Source organism: Camelina sativa, chromosome 4, assembly GCF_030686135.1.
Source record: "Camelina sativa cultivar CO46 ecotype springtype chromosome 4, ASM3068613v1".
In the NCBI taxonomy this organism is placed as follows: domain Eukaryota; kingdom Viridiplantae; phylum Streptophyta; class Magnoliopsida; order Brassicales; family Brassicaceae; genus Camelina; species Camelina sativa.
Window position 1 is genome coordinate 32,942,764 of NC_141883.1, and position 14,542 is coordinate 32,957,305.

At 45.9% G+C, this 14,542-nt stretch overlaps 4 protein-coding genes and 1 pseudogene across 14 annotated transcripts; 3 read left to right on the forward strand and 2 right to left on the reverse strand.

Moving 5' to 3' along the window:
• Window positions 1-524: 524 nt before the first annotated feature.
• Window positions 525-3,302, reverse strand: LOC104783359 (dol-P-Man:Man(5)GlcNAc(2)-PP-Dol alpha-1,3-mannosyltransferase-like). 8 transcript variants are annotated; one of them, XM_010508507.3, is made up of 14 exons: window positions 3,095-3,302; window positions 2,959-2,993; window positions 2,720-2,857; window positions 2,589-2,657; window positions 2,348-2,505; window positions 2,189-2,255; window positions 2,041-2,094; window positions 1,760-1,848; window positions 1,548-1,664; window positions 1,326-1,435; window positions 1,175-1,253; window positions 1,034-1,090; window positions 758-934; window positions 525-666 (listed from the first exon to the last, which is right to left on the reverse strand). In XM_010508507.3, exons 1-14 carry the CDS (start codon window positions 3,258-3,260, stop codon window positions 525-527), a joined length of 1,458 nt encoding a protein of 485 aa, XP_010506809.1. In that variant the 5' UTR covers window positions 3,261-3,302. The 8 variants fall into 8 exon arrangements, 5 of the variants coding, with proteins under 5 accessions (XP_010506809.1, XP_010506811.1, XP_087367406.1 ...); XM_010508509.3 differs by lacking the exon at window positions 2,720-2,857; XR_015597401.1 differs by having other exon boundaries at window positions 658-934; window positions 1,548-1,680.
• Window positions 3,303-3,503: 201 nt separating this feature from the next.
• Window positions 3,504-4,586, forward strand: LOC104783363 (translocator protein homolog pseudogene; annotated as a pseudogene). Its single transcript, XR_015597404.1, has one exon. The product of XR_015597404.1 is annotated as a translocator protein homolog pseudogene (transcript).
• Window positions 4,587-4,815: 229 nt separating this feature from the next.
• Window positions 4,816-6,105, forward strand: LOC104783366 (REF/SRPP-like protein At2g47780). Its single transcript, XM_010508515.3, has 2 exons — window positions 4,816-5,483; window positions 5,579-6,105. Exons 1-2 carry the CDS (start codon window positions 5,160-5,162, stop codon window positions 5,969-5,971), a joined length of 717 nt encoding a protein of 238 aa, XP_010506817.1. The 5' UTR covers window positions 4,816-5,159; the 3' UTR covers window positions 5,972-6,105.
• LOC104783364 (WD repeat-containing protein GTS1) lies at window positions 6,051-8,175 on the reverse strand. 3 transcript variants are annotated; one of them, XM_087511284.1, is made up of 9 exons: window positions 7,957-8,172; window positions 7,643-7,856; window positions 7,449-7,544; window positions 7,226-7,300; window positions 7,084-7,119; window positions 6,973-7,004; window positions 6,788-6,879; window positions 6,629-6,713; window positions 6,051-6,521 (listed from the first exon to the last, which is right to left on the reverse strand). In XM_087511284.1, exons 3-9 carry the CDS (start codon window positions 7,459-7,461, stop codon window positions 6,165-6,167), a joined length of 690 nt encoding a protein of 229 aa, XP_087367410.1. In that variant the 5' UTR covers window positions 7,462-7,544; window positions 7,643-7,856; window positions 7,957-8,172; the 3' UTR covers window positions 6,051-6,164. The 3 variants fall into 3 exon arrangements, with proteins under 3 accessions (XP_087367410.1, XP_010506815.1, XP_010506816.1); XM_010508513.2 differs by having other exon boundaries at window positions 6,973-7,119; window positions 7,957-8,175; XM_010508514.2 differs by lacking the exon at window positions 7,084-7,119 and having other exon boundaries at window positions 6,973-7,083; window positions 7,957-8,174.
• A 1,057-nt stretch (window positions 8,176-9,232) lies between these two features.
• On the forward strand, window positions 9,233-13,867 carry LOC147946439 (uncharacterized). Its single transcript, XM_087509609.1, has 2 exons — window positions 9,233-11,662; window positions 11,795-13,867. The coding sequence occupies exons 1-2, from the start codon at window positions 9,233-9,235 to the stop codon at window positions 13,865-13,867; spliced, it is 4,503 nt and encodes a 1,500-aa protein (XP_087365735.1).
• Window positions 13,868-14,542: the final 675 nt, after the last annotated feature.

Here is a 14,542-nt window from a genome sequence, read left to right on the forward strand (position 1 = left end):
AGATGGTTAAAAAGGACTGGACTTACCTTGATCAAGTTCAATAACTAAAAAAGTTACTAAAAGAATAAAGACAAAAAGAAAGCTATAAACATGGATTCCACACAGTAAGAAGGCAACAGAGCACAGTGAAAAGTCTAATACATATAAGTTAGCATATCTAGATGGAGAGAGAAGTTTTCGCAAAAAAGCACAAATTCTACACCAAGGTCAAATCAAGGAAAAGCTAAGAACCCAGTTAAAGAGCATAAATAAAGGTTATACTAATTAAACTACGAGATTTAAATGCTTCTTCTCTTTTTTAAGATTCCCGGAAAACAACTTTTGTTCCTTCTGAGATGAGGGAGAGCTGTCTAATTCTTTGCCTTTCGATTCCTTAACACAAATTGTTACATCACTCCCTTCTACAATCAGACATCTCGAACCCTATCGTAATCCCAAAAAACCTCAAAAATTCTTTAAAATGTAAAGCAAAGATTGGAGCAATCGACTCACCAGTCACCACCATTGTTAGCTCACCACCATTGTTAGCTATTGGAAACAGGGTCCGCCAAGGAGAAGAAGGTTGAGATGGGAACGACAAGAATATCACGCGCGGCTTGTAGTGTTTTTTTTTTTAAGACATTTCGTACTGAAAAGACATGTTTTAATAGACCAAGATTTGCAGAACTGTATATATAAGTTAAAACTGTAAATATTTCAGCTTATCTCGAAGTCTTAAAAACAAAGAAAGCGAGAGAGCATAGATCAAAAGGTTCACATATGCTTTTTGTGTCTTTGGGAGTTTTTGTCTTCTTTGACTTGGTAAGGATTGTCTGAAGGAGCAAACCAGAGACCCATTAGGGTGGTTAAGTGTAGACACATTAGCAAACCCGAGGAGGCTGGTGTTGATGGATACACGTTCCAACAGAGCTCTATACTAACGAACAAGACCAACCTTTTTCAGTCAAAAGATAAACAAGAAGACTGGTGTTAGGGTTTCGTATTTTTCTCACTGTCGCTTCGCTACAGGTAAATAATGCGGGAAGAAAATTACCGTAGCCAAGTGGGAAATAGTGTTCTCCATAGCAGGTAAGGCAGCGAATAGAAGTACCTGTTACGATATCATATGAGTATTTTTCGTTTGAGGCAAAGAATGTACGGCAAAAAAAAACAACAGTCAGATTAGTTTTGTTACCATGAGTAGAACTGGTAGTGCAGAGAGCGAGCACATACAATTCCAATGAAATTCCCAACAAACATGGCCGTGACAATATCTGCGAATCAAGTAGAATTCGAATAAGTATAGACATAGAATAATTTATGCTGTAAGGACTGTAAAAGCTTACGTTCTTTCGTAGGAATCCCTGAGGCTGAGGCATCACTGAACGAGAGTGAAGACGGAAGCGTCAAGAAAAAATGCCTAGAACGCATGAAGCCTATAATCCCGCCTTCATGCCTACGAAAAATCAACATATTCGCTATAATGAATACTACACACACAATATCGACTCAGGTCTGTGGTAGTACAAAATAACGCTGCTTTGTGAGAAATGATTATGTGTACTTACTTGCACCATTTATAATTCGCAAACGCAGCAAGAAGACAAAGGTGAACAATGAGCAAGCATACTGCAAACTCTTTGGACACAAAAAGTCGTTCTGCTACAAATTTGAAGTTAACAGACCTGTTGAGAGCTCAAACTAGAATTAGAGCTAAGAAGATGCATTCAGATTCCATCAGCATGTTTATTAGATTCAGTGGGAGAGGAGAAGGGAATACCAGAAGTGAATAAAAACACGCCCAAGATCAAAAGCGTTTGTTATGTATGAAACCGGATATGTGATCAGAAAGGGCAATCCCACGAGTATCTGTATAACCAACCATTCATTGAGCAGTTGAATGGGTAGTCCTTGCATAATCAAAATTTAAATTCGCTGATACTGCAACTCACCTATTTACATTGGAGAGACAATTAACAAGTTTCCAGCTTTCCATGGAGAACCAATACTATGCAGGAAAATTGGTGAACAATGGGACTTTTTAAGAGAAAAAGTGAAAACCTGAACAAGAGCTGCACCAGCTAAAGCGGACACCACTCCAACTATATTCATGGCCTGTGAATAGTAAAAAACTTCACATATGAAGAATCAATGATAGAAGAATAATAAAGCAATCCATAAGCTAATTTTCTTACTCGGACATATATACCTTTAGTAGCAGAAGTAACAACGGTGGGGCATACAAAAGTACATTCATCTTTACTGAAACAGCTCCACTGTATCAAAAGAAAAGGTAAGCAGACATAGTCAATTTCAAGGATAGAGAAGAAATAAAAGATGTTGATAGCAAAAGTAGCAATCTTCTTACCTGAAAACAACCATCCCGAGGTGCCATTTACGATAGAGAAAGAGAGCCACAGACGCATGTAGGAGAGTCATGGCAAAACAATCATTAAAGAGACGGAGAACAAAGATTGAATGTATTCTCTTGGATAAACATAGTAGACTTAGCGCCCACCATGGCACCTGAAATAGGTACAAGGAGGAAGAAGTCTACTCAATACTCTTGCATGAGAAGAAGAGAAAAGAAATAAGGCTTCATAAGATACCACATCAGTCTTGACATAGATGAAGAGGACGATAGCCAGATTGACAATGTAGAGAACACCAAAAAGTATCTGCAACATGTAAGAGAGTAAAGTGAGATAAGTGGCTCAAGAGAGAAGACAATACCAAGTACCTGAGCTGGGTAGACTTGTCCTCCAGTTAAGCTCTGCACTGCAGAGTAAACATAGAGGAAACCGGCCGGGTAAACCAATGGCCCTGTATCACCTTTCAGGTTCCCATAGTCTCTCTCTCCACCGAGAAACCCACTAACCTGCCCCAATTTGACCCCCCAAAAAAAAAAGAAAAAAAAAAAACAATACTTTCAGTAAAAGACGACACTTTGACCATTGACTCAGAGATCTGAAGACGAACCTGTGACATGTAAGCATCCCAATCGATCTTCGTGTCTGTAATAAACAAAAAGGGACGAATTCATATTAGTACCATGATGCCCAATGCGCATTTAGAGAGACACGGAATATATAATGTGAGGAATTAAAGATCTCACATGGAACATAGGCGATGATAAGTGCGACGAGGATTGCATCAGAGAGAATTAGCGCGAATACGAATGGAATTGTAGGACTTTTGAAGAGATCGGATCGAACCGTATCCTTCCCGTGCCGACCGCTACGAGAGGCTCTCAAACTCGCCGGTGATGAGGCTCCCGCCATGGAAAACAGAGCAAATCGCACCAATGTCTACCCAACCCCGCGTAACAGACAACTACTTCCTTTCCATATACGACTCCCCTCTTTTCTTTAATTAGCCCAAATCGAAAGTACTTATTGGGCTTATTAACTTAGTCGGTGTAAAGCCCGATAAAGACTTTTTTTTTCATAACGAGAAAATAAAATATGAAAGCGATAAATATAAAAGAATAGAGAAGTAACAATGTGTTATGCAATTGCAATTCATCAGACATGGAGCTTATATGTACTAAGCACGTGTCCACACTTTTTCATAAACTCGTATTCGTATAATCGCAAAAGAATAAAACAATTAATTGGCGTTCCACGTCTATACATTTGTATCAACTACTCGGCTTGTTTTGTCCCCACGTGTCTATCTCCATGCTTCTTTGGCTATTCTTTAAAAGGGAAACGACCACCTCCTGATTATTCTCTTATTGACTAAGCTTCTTCCCTCTCATTAACTTTCTGAAATCTCAATCTCACTTAAATCAAATCTTGTTTCTTTTGGTTCTGTTTCTGTGTGGACGTTCTCTAATGGATTCTCAGGACATCAGGTACCGTGGCGGAGACGACAGAGACGCCGCAACGACGGCTATGGCCGAGACGGAAAGGAAACACGCTGACGACAACAAAGGGAAGCTCGATCAAAAGAGGGCCATGGCCAAACGCGGTCTCAAGTCTCTCACCGTAGCGATTGCGGCTCCTGTCCTCGTGACGCTCTTCGCCACGTTTTCCCTCGGCACAAGCGACGGCTATGGGAACCGTGCTCGGTCCTCGTCTTGGATCCCACCTCTATGGCTCCTACACACCACGTGTCTCGCGTCGAGCGGTCTCATGGGACTGGCTGCGTGGCTCGTATGGGTCGACGGTGGTTTCCACAAGAAGCCTAATGCTTTGTATCTTTACTTGGCTCAGTTTTTGCTTTGTTTGCTTTGGGATCCGGTTACGTTTCGGCTCGGGTCGGGAATCGCAGGGCTTCCGGTGTGGTTGGGTCAATCTGCGGCGTTATTCGGATGTTACAGGGCGTTTAGTGAGATAAGCCCGGTCGCTGGTAATCTGGTCAAGCCGTGTTTGGCTTGGGCAGCGTTTGTAGCCGCTGTTAATGTAAAGCTTGCAATCGCGTAAACGTCACCATGTTTGTTTGTAGAGAGAGAGTCATGTAAGCGTGTTTTTATGAGTGTTGTGTTTTTTTTCTTGTGTGATATATAATACATAAAAGATGTCTTGCGATCCAATGTTCTGCTCATTGTGGAGTAACAGACATGAACTTGATATACTAAAAGAAATAAATACTATATTAGTTCATTCCTCTTTTGTTGTAGAGCCCATACAGACAAACTAAACGACAAAAGCACCTACTGTATCTAAATTATTTATCATGTTTATATGTTTGTTACTCCGCAATGATTGTTAATGGGCCGTTAACAATGTGTACCTTCTTTCCAAAACAATTTTGGTAACACAAATATTAGGCCCAATAAATTCTAAAGACGTGATGATGTGATTGTGACCGGGATATAAAGTAGAAGCGATTATATAATAAAAAAAATAAAAAATGTAGATGATAGATAGCGAACGAGAGGTGCTTCGGCTTTTGATTTTAGTATTACCCTCGAGCCTCGTGCCAACGGAATGGCCGTGCCTATCGTGCAACAGTCTCCGACCCATGCCCCTACACGTGTCGTAAACGGTCCATTAGAAATATGACATCTGTCAATATGACAGCTGTTCTAGCGGTCACTCGTCTGTCTCACAACCCAATCCCCTTTGCTTTTCAACAAAACTCACGTGGGCTTTTTTACCAGTTTCAAAAGACAGTAGTAGTCTTTTTAAAGACAGAGAGAGGCTCTTCTGTAACGGCTCCACGTTTCGACTACAATGGCGGAAGATGAAATCGTAGTCGAAGAAGAGCAATCACCGGAGGAGGTAGTAGCTCCACCATCTGATTTGCCTTCGTCTTCACCGTCGTTTGTGGTGGAAGAAGACGATGACATGAAGCTCAAGCACTTGGAATTCATCCAAGTCGCGGCGGTCTACTTCGCACTCTGTTTCTCGACGCTCTACGAGTTCGCTAAAGACAACGCTGGTCCCCTCAAACTCGGTGTAGAGAACATCGAAGCTTCCGTCCAGACCGTGCTCTCGCCATTATACGACAAATTCCACGACGTTCCCTTCAAGCTTCTCCTCTTCGTCGATCGTAAGGTAAATTATTAGATCAATGAGATTCTTCCATTCTCGCCCTTTCCTAGGGTTTCAACTGATGATAAGTACGTGAGTTTGCTTGCTTGAATTTTCAGGTGGATGATGTGTTCTTCGATGTTGAGCCATACGTTCCTTCCTTGGTGAAGCAAGCTTCAAGCCAAGCGCTCACGGTAGCCACGGAGGTGCAACGCGCAGGCGTCGTGGACACAACCAAGAACATCGCGAGAAGCGTCCGGGAGAAGTACGAGCCAGTGGCGGAACATTACGCAGTGACGCTGTGGCGCTTGCTGAATCAAGTGCCGTTGTTCCCGGAAATTGCTCAGCTAGTGATCCCCACGGCGTTTTACTGGTCAGAGAAGTACAACGATGCTGTTCGTTACGCCGGCGACAGAGACTACTACGTCGCAGAGTATCTGCCGATGATTCCTATTGAGAAGATCTCTGATATCATGGAACAAGATCAGTGTCGAGCTGACTACTTGTACTAGTGAAGCCAAAGATTCCTTCTTCTTTTTAAACATTTACATGTACTCTTGTGTTTCTCTTTCCTTTCTGCAATTTTTGCTATTTCAAGATGCAATCTTTTCTTTGATATTTCATTAAAACAATTTGCCTTTTAAAAGGAACTGTCTTCTCCACTGTTATACAGACACAAGACGCAGTAAACAGTTGTCGTTTTTTTTAGTAAGGAGAGTGTCTGTTTTTCTTGCGGTTTTTTGGAGGCTTAACGACCAATTCACTTGAAGTCCAAGACCGGTTAATCTCGGTAGAATTCTCGTCGGACTTCCAGCAACATAGCCGCCCATCTTCACCGCCTGTCCATCCAAATAACCCTGCAGCTCCTCCATACTCACATGGCATCCGCAGAACGCTCCTTACTACATCTATGTGACCTCCACCAAGGATGGCTTCAGCAGAACCGACTGATCCAGACCCTTTACAATTAACCGGGAAATAACCAATGGTTCCTGCGCAGGTTCCACCGATCATCCACAAGTCATCACCCCCTGGACAATGGCAGTCAACAAAATAATCAACCTGTAAAAGAGCAATGAGGAAGTTTTAAGTCTTTCAAGTAAAAGCATTCATCAGGTTGCTCGTTGGTGTTATTGTATTCGTTAAAAGGAAAAGAATGAGATTGTTACATTATCTTGAGTCCAGCTATCAGATGCGAGTTCCCGAGCTTTCTCTAGGTTGATTTCACAGCTTCCATCTTGCCAATTCCAAACACTAGAACAGAGTAAACCGATTAGAGACGGTGCAATTAACAGACTAAAGATGAAGAGGAGTGCGCAAAAGAGTACCTTAGGGTTTCTATATGGGTGAGACACCAGAGCTTTTTATAGCAATCCCCAAGGAAACCTATTTTGCCAATTGAAGTTCCTATGTTGATCACCTAAAAGAGCGGTCAAGGCAAAAAAAAAAAAAAAAAAAGGGTTTAGTAGTCTCCTATATTATCTCGTTTGAAACCTTAAAATATAAAACTTACAGATTCGAGATGGTCATCGTCATTGATATCACCTTCAGTGTTAAAAAGACATATCAATCCATCCACGGAAGCGGAGAGAAGCTTGTTTGGGTTGTTAGGAACGAAGCGTACCTGTGAATAGCAACGCCCACGCAGCAGAGTTGAGTCCTAGTGATTAAACAACAAACTAGTTCGGCTGGCTCAATAGATGATAGAAAATACTTGAACAACAACAACAACAACAACATCAGAGAGGAACATAAGCAAAACAAACCTGAGTGACGTCGTCTCCGTGAGATTCCTCTAAACAAGCAACTTGCTTCGAGTTTCTCCAATCCCACAGAAGAACCTGCACCCATGACTTACAGATTGTAACAAGCTATATATAGCTGGAACATAAATAAGAACCGGCCCTTTTCTCAAAGTGTATACCTTTAACACAATTAGAGATAAAAGGAAAGATACACAAGGGGTTTATATGTGGAAACCTAACTAACCTGCTCTTTGCATCCACCAGCCAAAAGATGATCTGAAGCACCACCATAGGAGAAGCTGAAAATCTCCTGATCATTCCCAGTATCAATACACGAAACCTGAAACACCCACGACCATCAACTTAAAACATTTATAAAATCAGATCAGCTTCTCTAAGTTCGTTAATCCCAAAAAAAGAAAAAAAAAAAAAAAAAACCTGTTGAAAACTTCGCGTATCCCAAGATCGAATGGTCCCATCGGAGGAGCAGGAGTGCAAAAGGTGAGGAGACACAGCCGAGTCAGAGGAAAACGCAATTTGATTGACGGTATCGGAGTGACCCTTACATTCGCCGTAGTATTGACCAGTGACGGGGGAGTAGAGCTTGACGGTGTTGGTAGATAACGAAACCGCAATAGCTGTCCAATCGAACCTGTGGGGGAAAAAAACAAGAGCTTGGTCTCAAATTAATGAACCTAATTTGGTTATGGTAAAAGAGCAAAAGGGAAGAGAGGTCTTTTGTTTTATTGTACTTTGGGACAATCTGGAAGACGTAGTCAGAGCCGAAGTTGGTCTGAATAGAGTTCTTCAGCCCAAATTTCTTCACTTGACGTTGATTTTGAACCTCCACTTCCATCTCCGACGCTTCTTCTTCTCTTTCCATTTGGTTTTTGAGTCAAATTAACAACAATGTGATGAGGGGGTTTTTTTTTAACGGTTTTAGGGTTTCTTCTTCTTCTTCTTCTTCTTCTTCTTCTCCTTTTTCTTCTATTATATAATAAGGTCACAAGTGATATGGGCCCGTTTTTAACCTTTTGGCCCATTTATGACCCACCAACGATGCAAGCAATGCTCTTGACTTTGGATACGCAAACAAAAGTCTAGTTAGAAGAAGAAAGTCCAGTTTGCTCTACAAAATCTTTACTATTTCAGTGCAACTAACTATATTATCCCTACATTTACAATTCTTAGACAGGACGACCTAGTGCTTAAGTAGAGAGAGTCAGGCGGAACTATTGTTGCTTATCTGTAAGTAGTATCCATTCCATTAAAGCCAAAATCTAGTTCCGACTACTCTCAAGTCTCAACACATTAAATACATTTTTAATGGTAGTTAATTTCGGTGAAAGAAAATGAAACTAATTTACACTTTGCCCGGTTATATTTTTTTTCTTCAAAGCATATACTCCTAAAAGTTTCCGCAGATCTTGTTCAGAAATTAATGTTCTAGTTGTGCTTGTGCATGATCAACCCACGTATACTTTTGATCAATATTCAATACAAACTGTTGGTACGGGATTCAGCACCCCCGACATACCAAGCTAAACCAGAAATACTAATTGATTAGTTAACCGGGAAATCGGTTAAGGGCTTGATTAGGTCAACAAGAAGTCAGTTCGGCCAAAGTGTCACCTTGAAGAAGAAGGAGCCGACTTCCACTTCGGCACGGCGGCCGAATGAAGCAATGAGGCAGCTTTCCATATCTCACTTCGGCTGATAAGGAAAGTGAATATATATTGTAATCTTAGGGCGTGTATAAAGAAGGGGGGATTTCTCCATTGTAAGATATCCAGAATAAAATACGATAATTGAGTTCTCCTTTTGTTCTTAGCAATAAACCCTTATTCCTTTGAGTTCTACTTCTTTACTTTAATTCGAAGGCTTAGATCTGTTTTCTAGAGATATAACTCTATTGAATTTGTTTCCCTCCTAAAACAAATTCATTGTGGAAACCTAGTTTCTACAATTGGCGCCGTCTGTGGGGAAAGAAATCGTCTCTAAGAAAACTTACTCTCTAGCCCGACAATAATGTCTTCCATCATCAACGAAATCCCCGAAGCAAACCGCACAACCTCTAGCATGCTCGATCTCACTGGCGTCGCATCCACTCAGGATGACGTCGCTACACGAGGTGGCGTTTCGACTAGGCCGGCCATCGCCGTGTACTCCCATCAGCGCGTCAACGCAACGACAAACCCGGCCGAAACCTCCGCCGAACTCCCAGTCGGGATCAGATTCGAAGGGGAGACCAGCCAGGGAGCGGGGCGAACTCAAGTAGAGCTAGTCAACCTCGACGCAGAGCTTACCGGTGAACAACACCGCAACGAGGAGGCTGCGGGCGTCACGGGGCAGCAGCTCGACGCACAGAACGGAGATCTCCCTGTTCATGCCACACCGGCGATCCAGAACCTGCAGGTCATCTCCATGGAGGATTTCAAGATCTTGTTCGGCTCCATGACGAAAGAGATTTACCAGATGATCTCCGACACCAATCGCAGGGTCGACGCCGTAATGACCCAGACAACCCCATCGCAAGTCTCTGCCGGACAATCGCCCAACTTGGGCGGTCTCACTCGTCGTCTCGACTTTTCTGACGCACAATTCGACAGGAGGAATCTTCCCCCTCACACCACGTCGAGTATTCGACCAACGAATCCGAATTCGCGGATACACGAGAGCTCGGCCGCCCCGGTCGCCCGCCTCACAAACCCCGGACCTTGCTTCGAACTCGAAGAAATCAAGTCGCAAATTAGCGGCATGAACACACTCCTCCATCGGGCTATCAGCACGGCTCCGGAGATCGATAGAATTGTCGAGGTGACTCGGCAGTCGCCCTTCACTCAACGGATAACGCGAGCTACCGTACCAAACGTCAAGCTGAAACTTCCAATCTACCAGGGAGACAAAGATCCAGTCCAGTTCATGACGTCCTTCATGGCGACCATGTCCAAAGCACGATTCACCGACGAACAAAGGGACGCCGGTTGCTGTCAGTTATTTGTCGATAGCCTCTCCGGCCCTGCCCTGGTATGGTTCACAAGGCTCGAGCCGAACTCAATCGACAATTTCGACCAGTTGTCCAAGGTTTTCTTCAAGAATTACCGAATCCTCATCGAACGAGGCGTGACAAGTTCGGATCTCTGGGAGATGGCCCAAGAACGAGGAGTGCCCATCGCCAGTTTCTTGAACAGATTCAAGGAGAAGCTAACAAAGGTCAACGTCCCGGAGGACGCTGCAATGGCGGCCTTCAGGAAGGGTCTGATCCCTGGGTCACCATTACGAAAGGACCTCAATATCCGGGAACCCAAAGACCTTGATGACGCACTGCATCGAGCTTCCAGATTCGCACTCGATGAGGAAGAAGAGGCCCAAATAGCCGCGAAAACCAACGACGAACAATCAACGCATCCCCCCAAGGTTAAAAACCGGGTCGAACATCACGAACCCCGCAAGCACCACGAACCCCAGGATCGGAAAAAAGGCATCATCCACGCAGTCTCCGAGGCAGATGAACAAGACAAGCAGCCGACCGACCCGAAGGAACTTTACTGCAACTTCCACATGACCTCCGGTCATTCCACACATGAGTGCGTCCACCTGAAAAATTATTTGTACGGGAAATATCTCTCTGGTGAAGTCGACGCTGTCTTTCAGCCAAAAAGCGTTCGCGGAGGCAGAGGTCGCCGTGGGGGATGGCGCGGCGGACGATCTATCGGAGGCCGCGGTGCGGGTGGCGGACGAGGCTCCAACGCACCACCCAACGCAGTCCAACAGCCGGTCAACCAAGCATTCGTGAACCTCCAAGAGGAGGCGCCCCAAGCAGACGAACTGCCCGGCCCACCAAAGCGGCAGAGGGGGCAAAACCCGGAGCGGGCCAATTCACCTCCCCGAGGACGAATAACCATGATACTTGGCCCACCGGAGGACTGCGCAGACTCCGTCCGCGCATTAAAGAAGAGGGCACGACAGGTGTGCACCCTTCGAACAACTCCGAGCGAACCTTCACTCTGCTCGGACCCGATATCATTCACTTCGGAGGACGCTAAAGGAATCCAACATCCCCATTCGGACCCCTTGGTTATCGAGGTCACAATGGGCGACTTCGACGTCGAACGAGTTCTGATCGACACCGGAAGCACCGTCAACGTACTATGCTGGCAAACGTTACAAAAAATGGGCGTCACGCCAGATCAACTGAAACCCGAAACTCGGACGCTGACTGGCTATGATGGGGTTGCTAAGATGTCAATGGGCGACGTAAAGCTACAAGTACGAGCTGGCAGAGTGACCCGGAAGACCAAGTTCGCAGTCATTGATGCGCCCCCGATCTACAACGCCATTTTGGGGATACCATGGATATATGCGATGCAAGCCGTACCGTCGACCTATCACCTCTGCCTCAAATTCCCGACCAGCACAGGAATTTGCACACTTTATGGCAACCAAAGGGTGGCCCGAGTATGCTCTGTTATCGAAAAAAAACAGAGGACGGCGGAAAACGCATAGCAATTACAGAGCGGGGACCGTCTTACCGGTCCCCACAAGCCGGAGCGGGATCGCTTCAAGTCTTCGGAGTGTCGGATCATACAGGTCAATATAGACCCCTCCGACCCCTCGCGAACCGTCGGCATCGGGTCCGAACTCGACGAACGCATAAAGGAGAAGCTGATCGCTTTTCTGCAGTCTCGAGCTTCTACATTCGCCTGGTCAACAAAAGATATGGTCGGGATAAGCCCCGAAGTCATGTGCCATAGGCTCAACATCGACCCCACATTCAAGCCGGTCAGGCAGAAACGTAGGCGTTTGGGCCCGGATCGAGTCAAGGCGGTCCAGGACGAAGTCGAACGACTACTCAAGGCAGATCAAATAGTGGAAGTCCAGTACCCTGATTGGTTGGCTAATCCGGTGGTGGTCAAAAAGAAAAACGGCAAGTGGAGAGTCTGCGTGGATTTCACCGACCTCAACAAAGCTTGTCCTAAGGACAGCTTCCCTTTGCCGCACATAGACCGTCTCGTTGAAGCTACGGCCGGCAACCAACTACTTTCATTTATGGATGCATTCTCAGGGTATAACCAGATCGCCATGAGTCCGGCCGACCGCGAGAAAACGGCGTTCATCACAGATAGGGGCACCTACTGCTACAAGGTAATGCCGTTCGGATTGAAAAACGCCGGAGCAACCTACCAGCGATTGGTAAACATGATGTTCGCGGATCTGCTCGGCAAAACCATGGAGGTCTATATAGACGATATGCTGGTCAAGTCTTTGATCGCAGAACAGCACGTCCAACATCTGACGGAGTGTTTTGACATCTTGGATCAATTCCAGATGAAATTAAACCCAACGAAATGTACGTTCGGAGTAATCTCCGGAGAGTTCTTGGGGTTCATCGTCACTGAACGGGGCATAGAAGCAAATCCTAAACAGATCGAAGCCATCCTGGGACTACCTTCACCGACCAACAAGAGAGAAGTACAACGCCTGACCGGCCGGATCGCCGCTCTGAATCGTTTCATCGCCCGATCAACGGACAAATGCCTCCCCTTTTATCAATTGCTGCGCGGAAATAGAGATTTTCATTGGGACGAGGAATGCGAGGTCGCCTTTCGTCAGCTGAAGGAGTATCTGACTTGCCATCCAGTGCTGGTCAAACCGGAGGACGGCGAGGCGTTATACCTCTACGTCTCGGTTTCAAGCTCGGCAGTCAGCAGGGTGTTAGTCCGAGACGATCGCGGAGATCAAAAGCCCATCTTCTATACGAGCAAAGCACTTAACGACGCGGAATCACGATACCCCACGCTGGAAAAACTGGCTCTTGCGGTGATCGTCGCAGCACGGAAACTGCGCCCCTATTTTCAGTCACACTCTATCGTCGTGCTTACTGACCAACCACTCGGAACCGTCCTCCACAGCCCTCTCCAATCCGGACGCATGGCGAAGTGGGCGGTCGAACTTAGCGAATACGATATCGAATACCGTTCTCGACCAAGTCTGAAGTCGCAAGTTCTGGCTGACTTCATCACCGAACTGTCGCCTGAGCTCGACGACCCCACCCCCGCGGTGGAACAATGGACAATGTTCGTCGACGGTTCGTCAACAAGTCATGGCTCTGGGGTGGGACTCATCCTTCGATCCCCCATCGGTGAGATCCTTGAGCAGGCATTGAAGCTCAACTTCAAAGCGTCGAACAACGAAACCGAATACGAGGCCATTCTCGCGGGACTCCGTCTAGCCCGGGGACTTGGAGTCAAACACCTGCAGGTCTACTGCGACTCCCAACTCGTAGTCAGCAAATTCAGCGGAGAATTCGACGCCAAAAACAAACGAATGGGAGCATATCGACAGTTGGTCCGCACGTTATCCGGGGAGTTTGCGTCTTTCTCTCTGACGAAGGTCCCACGGAACGAGAATGCATCAGCCGACGCCCTCGCAGTCCTGGCAAACCGCTCCGACCCCGAGCTACGACGTACCATTCCAATCGAGTGCATCGATGCTCCCAGCATTAATCCGGACTGCCAGATTGCCGTCATTAACGACGACTCAGACCCGATGGAAGTCGATGAGCCAATAGAAGATATGACGGACGTCGCCAAACCCCCGGAGGATTGGCAACTTGAGATCAAACTTTACATCTCTGATGGTATCGTCCCGACAGACCGATAGGCAGCTCGACGACTGAAGGCCCGAAGTGCCAGATATATCCTTTTGGACGGTGAGCTGTTTCGCCGAAGTGCGTCAGGAGTATTCCTTACCTGCGTTACTCGGGACGAAGCCGAACGCATCATGATGGAGGTGCATGAAGGCGAGGGTGGCAACCACTCTCGCGGACGCGCACTCGCTCTTAAAATTAAAAAGGATGGTCACTATTGGCCTACCATGATGGCCGACTGCGAAACCTTCGCGGCCAAATGCGAAGCTTGTCAGCGCCATGGACCAATGCGGCACGTCCCGCCCGAACTGCTAAATACCGTGACAACTCCGTACCCTTTTATGCGCTGGGCCATGGACGCCATAGGACCCCTGCCGGCGTCCAAATTCAAGAAGTATGTCCTGGTGCTGACCGATTACTTCACCAAATGGGTGGAAGCAGAATCTTTCACGAGAATCCAATCCCTAGACGTGACCAATTTCATCTGGAAGAACATCATATGTCGCCACGGACTTGCGTACGAGATTGTCACTGACAACGGTACCCAATTCACCTCGATGATCACCAGACGTTTCCTGTCGAAGTGGCAAATCCGTCTCAGCACTTCGACTCCTCGGTACCCGCAAGGTAATGGTCAAGCTGAAGCCACGAATAAATCGATCGTCGACGGACTCAAAAAACGACTCGGT